The following is a 14,581-nucleotide window of genomic DNA, read 5'->3' as shown; positions in this document are numbered from 1 at the left end:
AACAACAACAACAATATCACATGCAAGCAAAATTCTGCTGAAAATGATACAAAAACGACAGGAATGACACATCAATAGAGAGCTGCCAGATTTGCAGGCTAGGTTTAGAAGAGGTTGTGGTATTAGGGAAATTATAGCTAATGTTAAATGGATTTGGGCTAAAAGCAGAGAGTACCAGAAGAACCACTATAATGAAACGTGCAGACAGCTGGAGTCAGAAAATCACAAGGGCTGAACTCATTCAGAGTTGCTTAAGCTGAAGGAGTTGAAGAGCAAATTCAAGCCACTGGTGGCAATACTTGAGGATACCTTGGGTAGAATATGAAATGATCCAGGAAGCATTAAAAGAAGATGGAAAGAGTAAGCAGAGTCATTGTATCAGAAGGAATTGGCTGACATAGAAGAATTTCATGAAACAGCATATGAGCAAGAGTCTGTGGTGATGAAGGAGGAAGTTCAAGTTGCTCTAAAGGAATTGGCTAAAAAACAAGGCTCCAGGAGTTGACAGCATGCCAACTGACATATTTCAAGAAACAGACACTGCCCTGGATGTGCTCACTAAGTTGTGCCAAGAAATATGGAGGACAGCCAGCTGGCCAACTGACTGGAAAAGATCGACATTTGTTCCCATTCCAAAGAAAAGGGACCCAAACAGAGTGCGAAATTATCGAACAATATAATTAATATCACATACAAGCAAGATTCTGCTGAAAATTATCCAAAAACATTTGGAACAGTATGTCAACAGATAACTGCCAGATATGCAGGCTGGGTTTAGAAGAAGTCCTGGTACTAGGGCTATTGTAGTTAATGTTAGATGAATCTTGGCAGAAAGCAGAGAAGAATATCTATCTGTGCTTCATTGACTATGCAAAGGCTTTTGACCGTGTGAATCACTATAAGCTATGGCTGACTCTGAGAAGAATGGGAATCCTAGAACATTTGATTGTGCTAACGCGAAACCTATACTTGGACCAAGAGGCAGTCATCAGAACAGAGCAAGGAGACACTACATGGTTCAAAATCAAGAAGGGGGTCCATCAGGGATGTATTTGTTTATATACCTTTTCAATCTGTATGCAGATCATCAGAGATACTGGACTGTACAAGAAGGAATGTGGCATCAGGATTGGTGGAAGAGTCATCAACAATTTGCGTTAAGCAGATGACACAACCCTGTTTGCTGAAACTGAGGAGGACCTGAAGTGCTTGCTGCAGAAGGTCAAGGACTACAGCCTTCAATATGAATTGAAACTCAACATTAAGAAAACAAAGATTCTCACCACTGGGCCAAATGGCAGCATCAGTATAGATGAAGAGATTGAGATAGTTAACAGTTTTAGTTTACTTGGCTCCACCGTCAACACTTGGTAACAGCAACCAGGAAATCAAGAGATGAATTGCATAAGGAAATTCAGCGGTGAGGGACCTCTCAAGAGCACTGAAGAGCAACGATGTCAGGCTGGAGACTAAAGTGTGCCTGATCCAGGATATAGTCTTCGTAATTACGTGCTATGCATCAGAGAGTTGGACAGTGAATAGGGATGATAGAAAGAGAATTGATGCCTTTGAGCTATGGTGCTGAAGAAAGAGTGTTGAATATACCATGGACTGCTAGGTGAACAAACAGGTTTGTCCTGGAGAGACTGAAGCTGGAATGCTCCTTGGAGTCCTGGATTCTGAAGCTTCATCTGACATACTTTGGGCATGTTGCAAGGAGGGACTGGTCCTTGGAGAGGGACATAATGTTTGGGAGAGTGGAGGGACGGCACAGGAGAAAAAGACGCTTCATGAGATGGATCGATTCTGTGATTGGGGTGGTAGGAATAAGTGTGTTGGAGACAGCGAGGTTGGCACAGGATAGAGCAGTGTTTAGGGCTCTTGTACATAGGGTCACTATGAATTGCAAGTGACTCGACTACACATAACAACAACAGCAATACTTGGATCAGGAGGCAGATGTCAGTACAGAGCAAGGAGACACCACATGATTCAAAATCGGGAAGGGTGTATGCCAGGCATGTATTGTGTCTCTATATCGTTTCAATCTATATGCAGAACAGACTATTTGGGAGGCCGGGTTTTATGAGGAAGAATGTGGCATCAGGATTGAAGGAAGACTCATCAATAACTTGCATTATGCAGATGACACAACCCTGCTTGCTGAAACTGGGGAGGATCTGAAGAGTTTGCTGCAGAAGATGAAGGACTGCAGCCTTCAATATGGATTGAAGCTCAACATCAGGAAAACAAACATATTCACCACTGGGCTAATTGGAAGTATTATGAAAAAAGGTGAAGAGATTGAGATTGTTAACAGCTTTAGTTTGCTTGGTTCCACAATCCAACACTCTTAGTACTAGCAGCCAGGAAATAAAAAGACAAATTGAATTGGGGAAGTCAGCTGTCAGGGACCTTTCCAGAGCACTGAAGAGCAATGGCATCAGTCTGGAGAATAAGGTTCACCTGATCCAAGCCATAGTCTTGCAATTCCTTGCTATACATCAGAGAACTGGACAAAGAGTATGGATAATAGAGAAATAATTGAAGAAGAGTGTTAAATATACCATGGACTTCCAGGACAACAAACAGGTTCATCCTAGAGAAAGTGAAGCCAGGTTGCTCCTTGGAGGTAAGGATTCTGAGGCTTCGTCTGACATAATTTGGGCATGTTGCAAGGAGAAATATGTCCTTGAAGAGTGACATCCTGCTTGGAAGGTAGGAGGGATGGAATAGAAGAGGGAGACCATCAATAAAATGGATTGATACAGTGTCTAGGATAATGAAGGTAGGTGTGTCAGAGATAGTAAAGTTGGCATAGGATAGAGCATGTTTCAGGGCTGTTATACAAAGGGGCACGAGCAACTCAATAGCACATAACAACAACAACATGAATTGGAAACAACTCAAGGGCACATCACCTGAACAATAACAACTTTTTTTAGAATCTGTAGAAATTTATATTATAGACATCACTTAGATATGAAAGGTGTGACAGCATTCTGCTTAAATTGGATAGAGAATAAAAATGACAGATGAAGAATTGATGCTTTTGAATTACTGTGTTGGCTAAGATTACTGAACATCACATGGACTGCCAAAAGAACAAACAAATCTGCCTTAGGGCAAGTGCAATCAGGGTGATCCTTAGAGTCAAGAATGGTGAAAAATCTGTCTCACATATTTTGGGTATGTTGTCAGGAAAGGCAAATCTGTGGAAAAAGAAGTGGGAAAAGGTCAGAAAGAGAAGAAAACCATGCACAAGGACTGACACAGTGTCTTTAACAATGGGTTCCAGGATATTACAGTTGGTGCTGATAGGTTATACTAGAAGGTATTGTTATGCTAGAAAGTGCATACAACCTTGGTTTGAGGTGCTAGGAAGAGAGGGGAGTGGAGAAGCTGAAACTCCTATGGGAAATGGCAGGGAAGAAAATGCTCTGGATATAGAAATCTTTCTATAATGTGGTTTGTTTTGTAGACAGAGGAGAAAATTCCAGCCCCTCCTCCTCCCTACACCCCCATTCTCACACCCCCATCCACCTACCTGCTTTCTGTGCTACTAGAACCTTTCTTGGGATCTCATTTAAATCTGTTTCCTACAATTTTAAAGAAGTTGAGGAGTAGGAAATCTGTCCCAATGTATGCCATCTCATGTCAGAGAGCTTGTAAAGAAAAGGATGTGTGTTCCAGAGCATGTTTCAAGAATTTCAAGCCTCCATGAATGGAGATCCCGAGTGCTGCAAAGGTCCGTATTCTGGGTGACTGACCATGAGACTGCAGGCTGGAGCCAGCAGGAGTACTTCTAGAGTAGCCTTTTAGCAATTCTTGAAGCAAAGATGTACTCTGACATTGGAGTGAGTGCCCATCACGGCTGGTTTGCTGTTTTAAGATGAGGGGAATATGAACCACTGTGCTGGGAATGGGCATTGCTAGAAAAATGCCACTTTAAAGATTACCACATAGGGTTGACCTTTCCTGCTTTATTCAAGGAAAGCGACACACTGGCCTGAAAGAGTAAGAACAAAAGGCACACATGCCACTACTTAACAGGCTAGGATTCTAACAAAAAACATTAAAAAATCTTTCCTTTTGTGACTAGAGATAGAGGTGGAGAAAAAAGAAAGAAGGGAGGAGGTGGGAGGGAGGTGAAAGAGACTTAGATTTCAGCAGAAATTCTGAAAGGATGGTTTGCCTTAAGTTTCTTAGTCTTTCAAGTCTGTATCTCTGGGATTTCTGAATGTAAAGAGAAAAAAGCTCCCTAAGGTCTGTCTGCTAAACTAACAAGGTCTTTGAATTCCAAATTGCATAGTTTAGTTTAGGCTTTACAACAGTGGCAAACCAAGCCTTCCACAGAGAGGAGAGCCGGAGGGGGCCAATTAGGAAGGAAATAATTAAAAGAGAAAAGAAGAGGGGGAAAGCCCAGATGAGAAGTCCAGTAAAGAGTGAGTGACAAGGGAGAATGGCAGCCAGGGCTGGGCAGAGGCAGGCGCTGAGGCCATGGGAACGGCAGAGCGGAGGCTGACAGGTGTGCTCTCCACAAGCGGGGACTTGAGCACGTGCGGCAGTGGGACGCAGGCTGGGGTGCGGCGAAGTGGGTGCGGGGAGAAAGCGTCCAGCACCACGGTCGCGCTCAGGCTGGAGAGCCCAGAGGTGGCAGCGGCGGCGGCTGCAAGAGGCGACCCCGCGGCTGAGAGGAGCGCGCCCGCGCCGCACCACCGGGACAAGCTCGCCAGCCAGCCGCTTCCTCTCCCTCTGAGGAGCAGCCACTGCTCCTGGCATTTCCGCCGCCTGCTCCGGAGGCATCCTAAGCCCCGGCCACGCACAATTGCTGCCAACAAAGAGGAGCGGAGAGGTCAAGCAGCTCCTTGGGTCCATTCGTCCTGGAGAGCAGAGGAGGAGACCAGGCTCGAGCAGACAGGGAAGCGAGTTTGGGCTGAGGCAACTGACTGGATGAAGCGGGATGAGAAAACCCCTGGAGACGCCCTAGCGAGTGCACGCGCCAGGCGGAGCGCGCAGGTGGGGCTGCTCTCTCCGCGGTCCGCACCGCGTGGTCCTCGCTCTAGCCCCGAGGATGGGCGCTGGCGCCCCGGGGCCCCGCCCGCCCCGCCCGCCCCGCCCGCCCCTGCCACCTCCGCGCCCCTGGCGATCCTGGCTTCCTGCCCATGCTCCTTGCTCATGTATGTAGGTTGGGTGCACGCCCGCAGGACTGAGGGTGCATGTGCGTGTCCACGTCGTGTGCGCAGGGGTGAACCATGGCACCATTTCTTCTCTAGGGAGAGAGACCCCCCGCCCGCCAAGTTTGTAAATAAGGGCTGTTTCGTTCCAGCTGGTGTTTGTGGGCCCTGGGCTGGGGGTGAGACCCGCATAGGGATGGGCAGGGCGCTAATGGGTTGGGGGTCAGGGAGAGACATGGGTAAGCCTGTCAGGCGCCTGCCGTGGACAGTTTCAGCCTGGGTGAAGTAGAGAGGCTGATCTGCCCTCGCCCTGCGGCGTCGCGAGATCCCTTTGCCTTTGGGGGTCAGAAACTTTGGGATCCAGAGGGCTGGAGGAGACCAGGAGAGTGAGAGGGTTTCCCTTGATCCTTTGAGCTCCAGCCACCTTTCTCCCCACACACCTCTGCTGGTGTGCCTCTGGCTGAGTCTCCCTCCCTTCCCCGACCTTCTTCTCTGGAAACGAGGCTCTGGTACTCTATGGCTGGGCAGTCCGTGGCAGCAGGGCGAGGAAGGCCCAGGGCGGAAGCGAATCCTCTAGGTCCCGCGGCAGCCTGCCCACGGTGCGCCCAGGGGGGCACCCTGGGCAGCAATGGTTGGAGAGGATGTGGGAAGGGAAGCTTCTGCTGCCTGACAAAAGACATTCAAAAGTTGGCTTTTCCTTCCTACCGCTCCTTTTCTCTTCTCCCCAAATAATTCCCTGAAGCAAGACAGGTTGCTTCCGGACATCTCCCACCCATTCATCTTTCTCTGAACTCCACTGCGGAATTCGCAGTTTAATAACCTCTGAGTACAGCAGGCCAGAACCAGCGAGGGACATAGATTTCGTGGCCGCTATCCGAGTTCTAAACGGAGCTCGGCCGCTTTCTCTGGGAACCGCTGCCCTCTGAATCCCCTGACCCTCGTATTGTTCCTAGCCTCTCCTGATTGTCTAAAGTGACGCTAATGACACAGGGAACACTGTTGGCTGGCATTTTTTCTGGACTTGGATTCTCTGAACCCGGGCAGTTAATAATAATTGTTAAAAAAAAAATGCTCGCCACAAAGAGCTGGCCCCCTCCTCAGGGGTCCTGATATTAAATGGGGAGCGGGGCCAGAGCACAGCAGCGTGCTCCGGGTGAGGGGTCTGGGGGCCACTGGCTCAATTGTGCTCCTGTTTCCTCTACAGGCACTCAGGCTCCCGGCTCGCAGCGGAGCTTCCGAAGGCTGTGAATGCAACTCGTCCCTCCAAGGCGCTCCCGCCCGCCCGCCCCCCGCCCCCGGACGTGGTAGGGGAAGCCCAGTTCCAAGGCGATGGCAATTGGTGCACTCTCTACTTCCCTCCTGGTCACCTGCTGCCTGATGGTGGCTCTGTGCAGTCCAAGCATCCCGCTGGAGAAACTGGCCCGGGCGCCTGAGCAGCCAGGCCAGGAGAAGCGCGAGCACGCGTCTCGGGACAACCTCGGGCGGGTAAGCGAGCTCGGCCGCCCCGCAAGAGACGAGGGCGCTGGTGGCCGGGACTGGAGGAACAAGGGCGGCCGCGGGCTCGCCAGCAGGGACGCATGGAGCAAGCAGAAACAGGCCTGGGCTGCCCAGGGCGGGGGCGTCCAGGCCCGGAACCTGCAGGGCCGGCCCCGCGGAGACACCCCTCAGCTGGAGCCCCCAGCAGCTGCAGCAGCTGCAGCAGCTGCAGCACCTCAGGACTCAGCAGGCCCAGAGCTCGTGTCCACGCTCGAGCCGCCTGAGGAGTACGCATACCCCGACTACCGAGGCAAAGGCTGCGTAGACGAGAGCGGCTTCGTGTACGCAATTGGGGAGAAGTTCGCACCTGGCCCGTCTGCCTGTCCGTGCCTGTGTACTGAGGAAGGGCCGCTGTGCGCGCAGCCCGAGTGCCCGCGCCTGCACCCGCGCTGCATCCACGTCGACAGGAGCCAGTGCTGCCCGCAGTGCAGAGAGAGGAAGAACTATTGTGAGTTCCGGGGCAAGACCTACCAGGCACTGGAGGAGTTCGTGGTAAGAGCACCGCTCCTAACAGAATCTTACAGGATGACCCTTGGAGGCTTTCAAATATTACAAATGAGTGTGCTCTCTCAGCTGTGGATGTGAGCTCAGTGAGGTAACACACACACACACACAAACACACACACACACACACACACACACTACCCCCGGGGGTGTCCAGGGCACTTCCTGTACATGCCAGATGCCTTAAGACACTTGAAATAAGTGGTGCCCTCAGGTTGTCAGAAACAGGACTCACCTTTTCAGTGCAGATGTAGTCTTTTAAAGCAAGGTGGTTAATCTATACTTTTTTAAATTCATGATTAAAAAAGTTTCATTAGAATGAAGCCCAGGGCACTGACAAACAACGTTTATCTGCTGTACATTTAAGACTAATTTACTGCCTATAATTTAGAAGTGTTGCCTGTTTTCAAACACAGAGTAATTTACCATGACATTTGGGATAGATTCTTCAGCTAATAGCTAATTAGGGGAGACTATTCATAAAATAGGCCATTTTCCTAGATTATGTGTTCAAGACATCATGCAGATGTTCTAAAAATTGAAAACACAATGAAAGCCATTGCTTACTAGGTATCAGAAAATAATGGTTGGTGTGAAAATCTCATTTATACCTCAAAATTGTCATGTAGGTACGCAGTTCAATAGTACTGCTACTTCCTGAATACCTATTTTGTAGCAAGTATCAAGTTCTTGTCATTTGTGTAGTAGATCATTGACCTCCATTATTCTAGAGAGGAGGAAACTGATGCAGGCAACACACTAAACATTTCCAATGAAAAACCCATGCCTTTACTTTATACCCTGTACCCCTGGTGAAGCAAAGCTCAGGCCCTCACTTGCTTGAGTACCCTGTGGTGACTGCTAGGCTGGGACTCCGCCTCCTGACTAGGGAGCTGAAGGAGAACAACTGTTGAGCTAGTAGCTGAAAATTCAAGGAAGAAGTAGTTGGCCCTTTCCATGCACACTTGGCCTGTGGCATAGCATTCCTGACCTTTCCTTCTCCACTCACTGAGGGTTTCGTGGGGTAGAAAATAGGACTGGATGGAAGAACCCAGTCCAAAGGGATACTCCCAGAATCCCACTTAGACCTTGAACCTTACTGGTGCCATGGCCCATCAGTATGAGTTGTTGGAATGAATGCCTAAATGTATATCAGTCATGAGGGATAGACATGCAGATGATGAAAAGAACACTGTGGTTAAGTCAGTTTTCTGTTCTGGCTTTAACGAGGCCTGGTGGTATGGTGGTTAAAGTGCTTGGTTGCTAACTGAAAGGTCAGTGGTTCAAGCTTGCCAGCCCCTTTATGGGAGAACGATATGGCAGTTGGATTTGGTAAAGATATATACCTTGGAAACACATGGGAAACCCTATTCTGCTCTATGATGTCTCTGTAGGTGGGAGTACATTCTGTGGCTGTGAGTTTGGTTTTTCAGATATCCTGGCTTTGCTATTAACCAGTTGCATGAATGGGGAATAGGGGTGGGGCTATAGGTAGGGGAGGTTGTTGTTGATTGCCACTGAGTCGAGCATGACTCATAGCGATCATATGAACAAAATACGTGAACCTTGTTCTATAACTATAGTCCTTTCTCTAAGTGCATTAGGTTTCCAGAGGCATGTTGTTTAGGAAGTGGATGCCACTAGGATGCAGTAAAACACATCTCCCCTCTGTTGTTATGTGCCACCAAGTCACCTGTGAACCTATGTAAAACAGCTCTAAACCTTGCTCTATCCTGCAGCAGACTCATTGTCCCCAACAAGGCACACCTACCTCCATTTCCCCAGTACTGAATAAATCCATCTCACTGAGAGTCTCCCTCTCCTGTACTGTCTCTCCACCCACCCAAGCATGATGTCCCTCTCTAGGTGCCTTTCCTTTTTTAACCCTAACTTGTAAAATAAGGGGGTTAAACTACCCATATTTAAGGCTCATTTAGATTCCCAGAACAGAGCTACAGAAATGGTTTATTAGTTTTCTTCAAGTGGATTCCTATTCATAGTGAGCCACGTGGGGCCTAAAACTGTGTCCCATTGGGTTTTCAGTGGTTGAATTTTCAAAAGTAGCTCTCTAGACCTTTCTTTGCAGCATCTCTGGGTGAATTCAAACCTTCAGTCATCTGGTTATCCGCCAGGCTTGTTAACTCCAGAGTTTGTTCTCCAGAGACTCCTTAGGGATAAAAAGGTTATGTAATTAATTCCTCAGTCTTCCACTTCAGAACTCATGAGCAAAACCCAAAATTTGATGGGAACTTCATAGAAAACAGGCTTTGGCTAGTTAAGAACAACATTAATCAGACAGGAATCTTGCCCACAAAATGGTTCCTGTCTACTGAGAAGACACCTCTCCAGATCAAGTGAGTACAGCCCAGAAAGCACAGGAAAGGTACCTAGACAGAGGGGCAATGGGTGCTGGAGGGTGAAGAGGAGGAGCAGACCATTTAGAGCTGGAATGAGGGTTTTATGTGTGTGCCCAACAAAACAGTTCTCTTGAGAGTTTAGGGGATGTAAGAAAGTCTGTCAAAATGTCAGAAAGAGTCTGTTAAAATGTCAGAAAGAGTCTGTTAAAATGTCAGAAAGAGTCTTTGAATGATATTTGCCAAAAGCTTGGTAGCTAGTGATTAGAACCTACCAGTAGGACCTCAGAAATCAGCCTTGGAAATATCATGAAGTAATTTCCCTCTAAGGCACGTGAGGTCACACTAGTCAGATTGACTCAAAAGCAACTAACAAACAGTTATTTCAGAGGGAAGCAGCGGTTCCCAGTTTTAACATTTGTACATTTGTAGTTTTCGCTGTTGATAGTTTCATGAGTCATTTCTTAGGCCTGTCACATGAGGAAGAATGAAATATTATTAGCACATTTATCTAAAAACTCCAAACACATGGCAGTGTGACCATTAGCCTATCCAAGATCCCACAGTATCTGTGAGAGTAAGGAAAGAAATAAAAATTCAAATTTATGTTTTAGCATTTTCTTCCTAAGTGTTGGAAGCCCTAAAACTGCCTTGGGCTTATGGAAGGGGAATTGTTTAGTTGATTACTGTTTTGAAAACTGGTAGTCAGTAGGCAATGCATTTTCAAATGCTCTTAGCTTGGAGATAAATAGCAATAAAAAAGACATTATGAAGATTGCAATCTTAGGAAAAATAAAAATACCACTGGTGCTATTTTTTAAAAAATGCTTCATTATCAAATGGCATTTCAGTCTTAAATTTCATCCAGTCATTCTTACATGTTAGGATAGAGACATATGCATTAAGGTTGCCAAGTGGCGACACATTTTTAGATACACACCTGCTCATTCAATATGTGTTGTTACAAGGTAGTATTATGTATTTTAACCCTGCTTCTTATTCCTGTTATATCAGGTAAACTTCTCAACTTTGACTTTCTCCTGACTTTTCCAGTGACCTTTTGCATCTTGATGTACAGAATGGGAACCAACTCTTTGTTGGGCAGAAGTGTACGGAAGAAATGTAGAAGGACATGGGGTTGGCCATGAGTCCTAAAAACATGTGAGCTGTAATCTTGGAAATTTACTATGATGTGGAATACCAGGACACGACAATTGTTAGCTTGCATACTCAGGGCCTTCTGGGTTGGGGGCGAGAGAGAGAGAGAGAGAGAGAGAGAGAGAGAGAGAGAGAGAAATGGAAAACAGGGGAGCTTTCTGTCTGGTGTGTTTTGAACTTCTCTGAAAAAAATGCATTATTTAAATGGAGCTAGATGTACAGCAGGTTATGGAGGAGCAGTGTTGACAGCAGCGTGGAGGCATTGAAACAGTGCTTTAGAGAGGTCAACTGGTTTGGCCTTCTTTCCAGGTGAGACACTTCCTCGTGTGGCATAGGTCCTCTCAGCACTCTAACAGAGGCCCTGGCCCTGTATTCCTGCTGGAAACAGTGGGTACATACTACATCCTGAGAGAAGATGTAACTGCTGGAGTAAGGAGACTGGCTGTGGTGTCTGCGGAGAAGCAGATGGGACTGTAGATCCTGCTACAGTCCTGTCACATGCAGAGGAGCCTGGGTGGCCAGAGGCAGCTCTTTGTGTTTTTGTGGTTCTCTTTCTGGGGCACATGTCTTCTTGATGCCCTCTCTTTTCAGTCCTAAGTCTAAGCCTGTCTCTGTTTACAGCAGCATGGTGGGGGAAAGTGAAGAATAGAAGTTTTAACTGATTTGGTCATGACAGAGCCCTATGTTCTCCATTCTTCTGTGCTCCCTCAAAACTCACTTCCTTACAGCTTGATTGGATCCACCCAAATGTCACCAAAAGCCTTGACACAGTACTGATCAGGTTCTGATAATTAGTAGGGTCAGATCCTCCTTTTCAAGAATGTCTATTTAGATTCTACATCCAATAGTAAGTGGGGTCATGTTATACGAGTTCCTCTTCAGCTTACACAAGTAGACATGCAACTCTGAGTAAAGAAGTCTGGCTTATGTGTCCTTATTTCCCTTTAAATAAATGAATGGGGCAGGAAGAAGGGTATATCCGTAAGTATGATTGGTAAAAAGTTAATAAAGAAGGTCAGTGTTATTGGTAATAAACAAAATGCCAACTAACCATAGTTAAGTGCTTCCTTTAATCCATTCTGATTCTATGTCTGCTTGATGCTGATTGAGGTTTGAGGAATGCTATTGCTCATTTTATTATGGAAAACAAAAGAAGAATGTGAGGGGGCTCTGAGAAGTTTAGTATTTCTGAATTTCCCTAGCTCCTGGTTTAGGTCAGCGGAATATAAAATTTAAAATGCATAAAAGGATATTATTCCATTTTGAACAAAACTCAAGTCATTCACATCCTGAGGCTCTTGGTCCTGTCAGGAACTGTAGGGTTAGAGCTGGGATCTGCAGGTTTGTTTTATTGTTTGCAGAACCAAAATAGGATTTCTGTAGTTCTGTAGATAAGGCCACATGGCTCCCTGAACTGTCATATCTTTTCCTTTTTGGTTGGGATGTCATTTCAGTCTTTCAACATTGATTATCACAACATTTTAGGAGCTCTGATTGGCAATTATATAATCCTTTGAAGAGAAACACAATTAATTATTAATAAGTGTTGCTTACGAGATTGTTTTTCAAGGTTTAAGAACTGTGGAGGAGTGTTAATGGCCGGGTACTAGTGGTGGAAATTATTTGGAATGACTGAGTTAAACCAAGCCTTCCTTTACAGCTTTGTTATCTAGCATGTACTTAATTCCATGTGAAATTTTATTGTATGAAATTTTATTAATGAAAAAACAACCCTACATGAAGTATGGGATCAAAAACCCTGCCTAAATGGAACGCGATTGCAATTACAAACAAACAGTAAGGCAAATACATGATTATTCATATGTTTCTGTTGAATGGTATTTAGATTTTGCTTGATGTTATTTAACCAGATGCTATGGTTTTATTCGGAGCTCCCATGGCCTAGTAGTTAAGGATTTAACCATGACAATTTAAAGGCAAATGCATGGAATCTGCCAGCTACTGCAAGGGAGAAAGAGAGACAATCTTCTCCGATGCAATTTATGGCCTCTGAAAACTCTCTAAAGGGTCATCTATGAGTCAGTTTGACTAGAGGGCAAAGAGGTTTTGATGCTATTATTGTCTGACTTTGCAACATAGGATGAACCAGCCTGTGAGAAATTCATGTTCTTTTCTGTCAGTCTACCATGTGTGGTTGCTGATTCTGAATGTCTTTCAATTCTGAGTGTGAATTTGCAAATTCAGAACATCGCAAAATTGCACTTTTTTCTGAATTTGCTTAAACAACAATAATTAAAGAAGTACTGGAAAGTCATCTGATTTCTTTGGATATGGATAAGTTTCTAATGAAGGTAAACACAATGTTTAATGATTGCTATTTCCATACTTTAAATGACAATTATCTGTAAGCACGAAGAGATTGGGTCCATAAAAATCTCCATACTTTTTTCTGGAGATGAAAAAAACAACCCACAAACAACAACAACTAAACTAAGGGAGTTGAATTTGGATTTAAGTAAGATAAAATCATTGACAATTTCAGTCTTCTCTCCATTTATCAAGATGTTGCCTATCAGTGCAGTGGTGAGAGATTTTGTTTTCTTGATGTTGAGATGTAATGTATATTTAAAGCTGTAGTATGATCGTCTGCAGCAAGTGTTTCAAGTCCTCCTCACTTTCAACAAGCAAGGTTGTGTCATCTGCATAATGTAGGACATTGGTGAGTTTTCCTCTGATCTTCCTAAATCAGTTTTTCTCAGAGTCTAGTTTCTCAAATGTTTGCTCAGCAAACAGATTGAATAGGTATGTTTTTGTTGTTGTTATTAGGTGCCATCCAGTCAAGCATGACTCATAGTCACCGTATAAAAAAAGAACTGAACCCTGTACTATCCTGCACCATCCTCACACTTCTGGTCACACGAAAGCCCATTGCAACAGTCACCGTGTCAATCCACCTGGTTGAGAGTCTTCCTCTCCTTCACCGACTCTCCACCCTTCCCAATATCATGTCCTTCTCCAAGGAATAGCACCTCCTAACAACATGCCCAAAGTATGTGTGGTGAAAGCCTCATCATTCTTGACTACAAAGAGCATTCTGGCTTCACCCTTTCCAAGACATATATATTCATTCTCTTGGATTGCCCTCCATGGGATGTTCAGTGCTCTTCTCCAACACCATAGCTCAAAGGCATCAATTCTTTTTCTGTCATAATTATTCATTGTCAAATGCATAGCTAGCAATTCCAAAGACTATGGCCTGAATCAGATGCTCCTTAGTCCTCAAAGTGACATCACTACTCCTCAATAATTTGGAAAGGTCCATAACTGCAGATTTTCCCAGAGGAATGTGTCTCCTTATCTCCTGACTGCTCATATCACAGGTGTTAATTGTGTATCCAACAAGATGAATCTGTTAATAGTTTTGGTCTCCATCCATCATGACACTGCCTATTGGTCCAGTGGTAAGAATCTTTGTTTTCTTGATATTGAGACACAATCCATCTTGACTGCATTCCTTGATCTTCTGCAGCAAGTTCTTCAAGTCCTCCTCACTTTCTGCAAGTAAGGTTGTTTCATCTGCATAATGGTGGTTATTGATGAGTCTCCCTCCGATCCTGATGCCACATTCCTCTTAATAGAGTCCAGCTTCTCAGATAATTTGCTCAGCACATAGATTGAACAGAGATGGAGAGAGAATACAACCCTGACACACTCCTTTCCCAATTCCAAACCATGCAGTGTTCTCATACTCCATTTGCAAATCATCCTCTTGGTCCAGGTAGAGGTTCCACATGAGCACAAACTGGATGAAATATGTTTACGGCATTGAAGTCTATGGGGGAGAGAATAGTCTAAAAGTATTATATTTTAGGGCATTATTTTTATCGTAGG

The 14,581-nt window shown here is 45.3% G+C and overlaps 1 protein-coding gene across 1 annotated transcript in view; it reads left to right on the top strand.

Annotated features, from left to right (window-relative positions):
• Positions 1-4,500: 4,500 nt before the first annotated feature.
• Positions 4,501-14,581, top strand: part of LOC102851830 (atherin-like) — a 99,915-nt gene continuing 89,834 nt past the window's right edge. The window contains exons 1-2 of the mRNA XM_006903304.1: positions 4,501-5,184; positions 6,486-7,205. Coding sequence (XP_006903366.1) covers positions 4,501-5,184; positions 6,486-7,205 — 1,404 coding nt within the window. The remainder of the gene's footprint in view (positions 5,185-6,485; positions 7,206-14,581) is intronic.

This window comes from Elephantulus edwardii, unplaced genomic scaffold, assembly GCF_000299155.1.
Source record: "Elephantulus edwardii isolate Elephantulus edwardi_28Jun2011 unplaced genomic scaffold, EleEdw1.0 scaffold00557, whole genome shotgun sequence".
NCBI classification, from domain to species: domain Eukaryota; kingdom Metazoa; phylum Chordata; class Mammalia; order Macroscelidea; family Macroscelididae; genus Elephantulus; species Elephantulus edwardii.
This window is presented reverse-complemented; position numbering and strand designations above follow the sequence as displayed.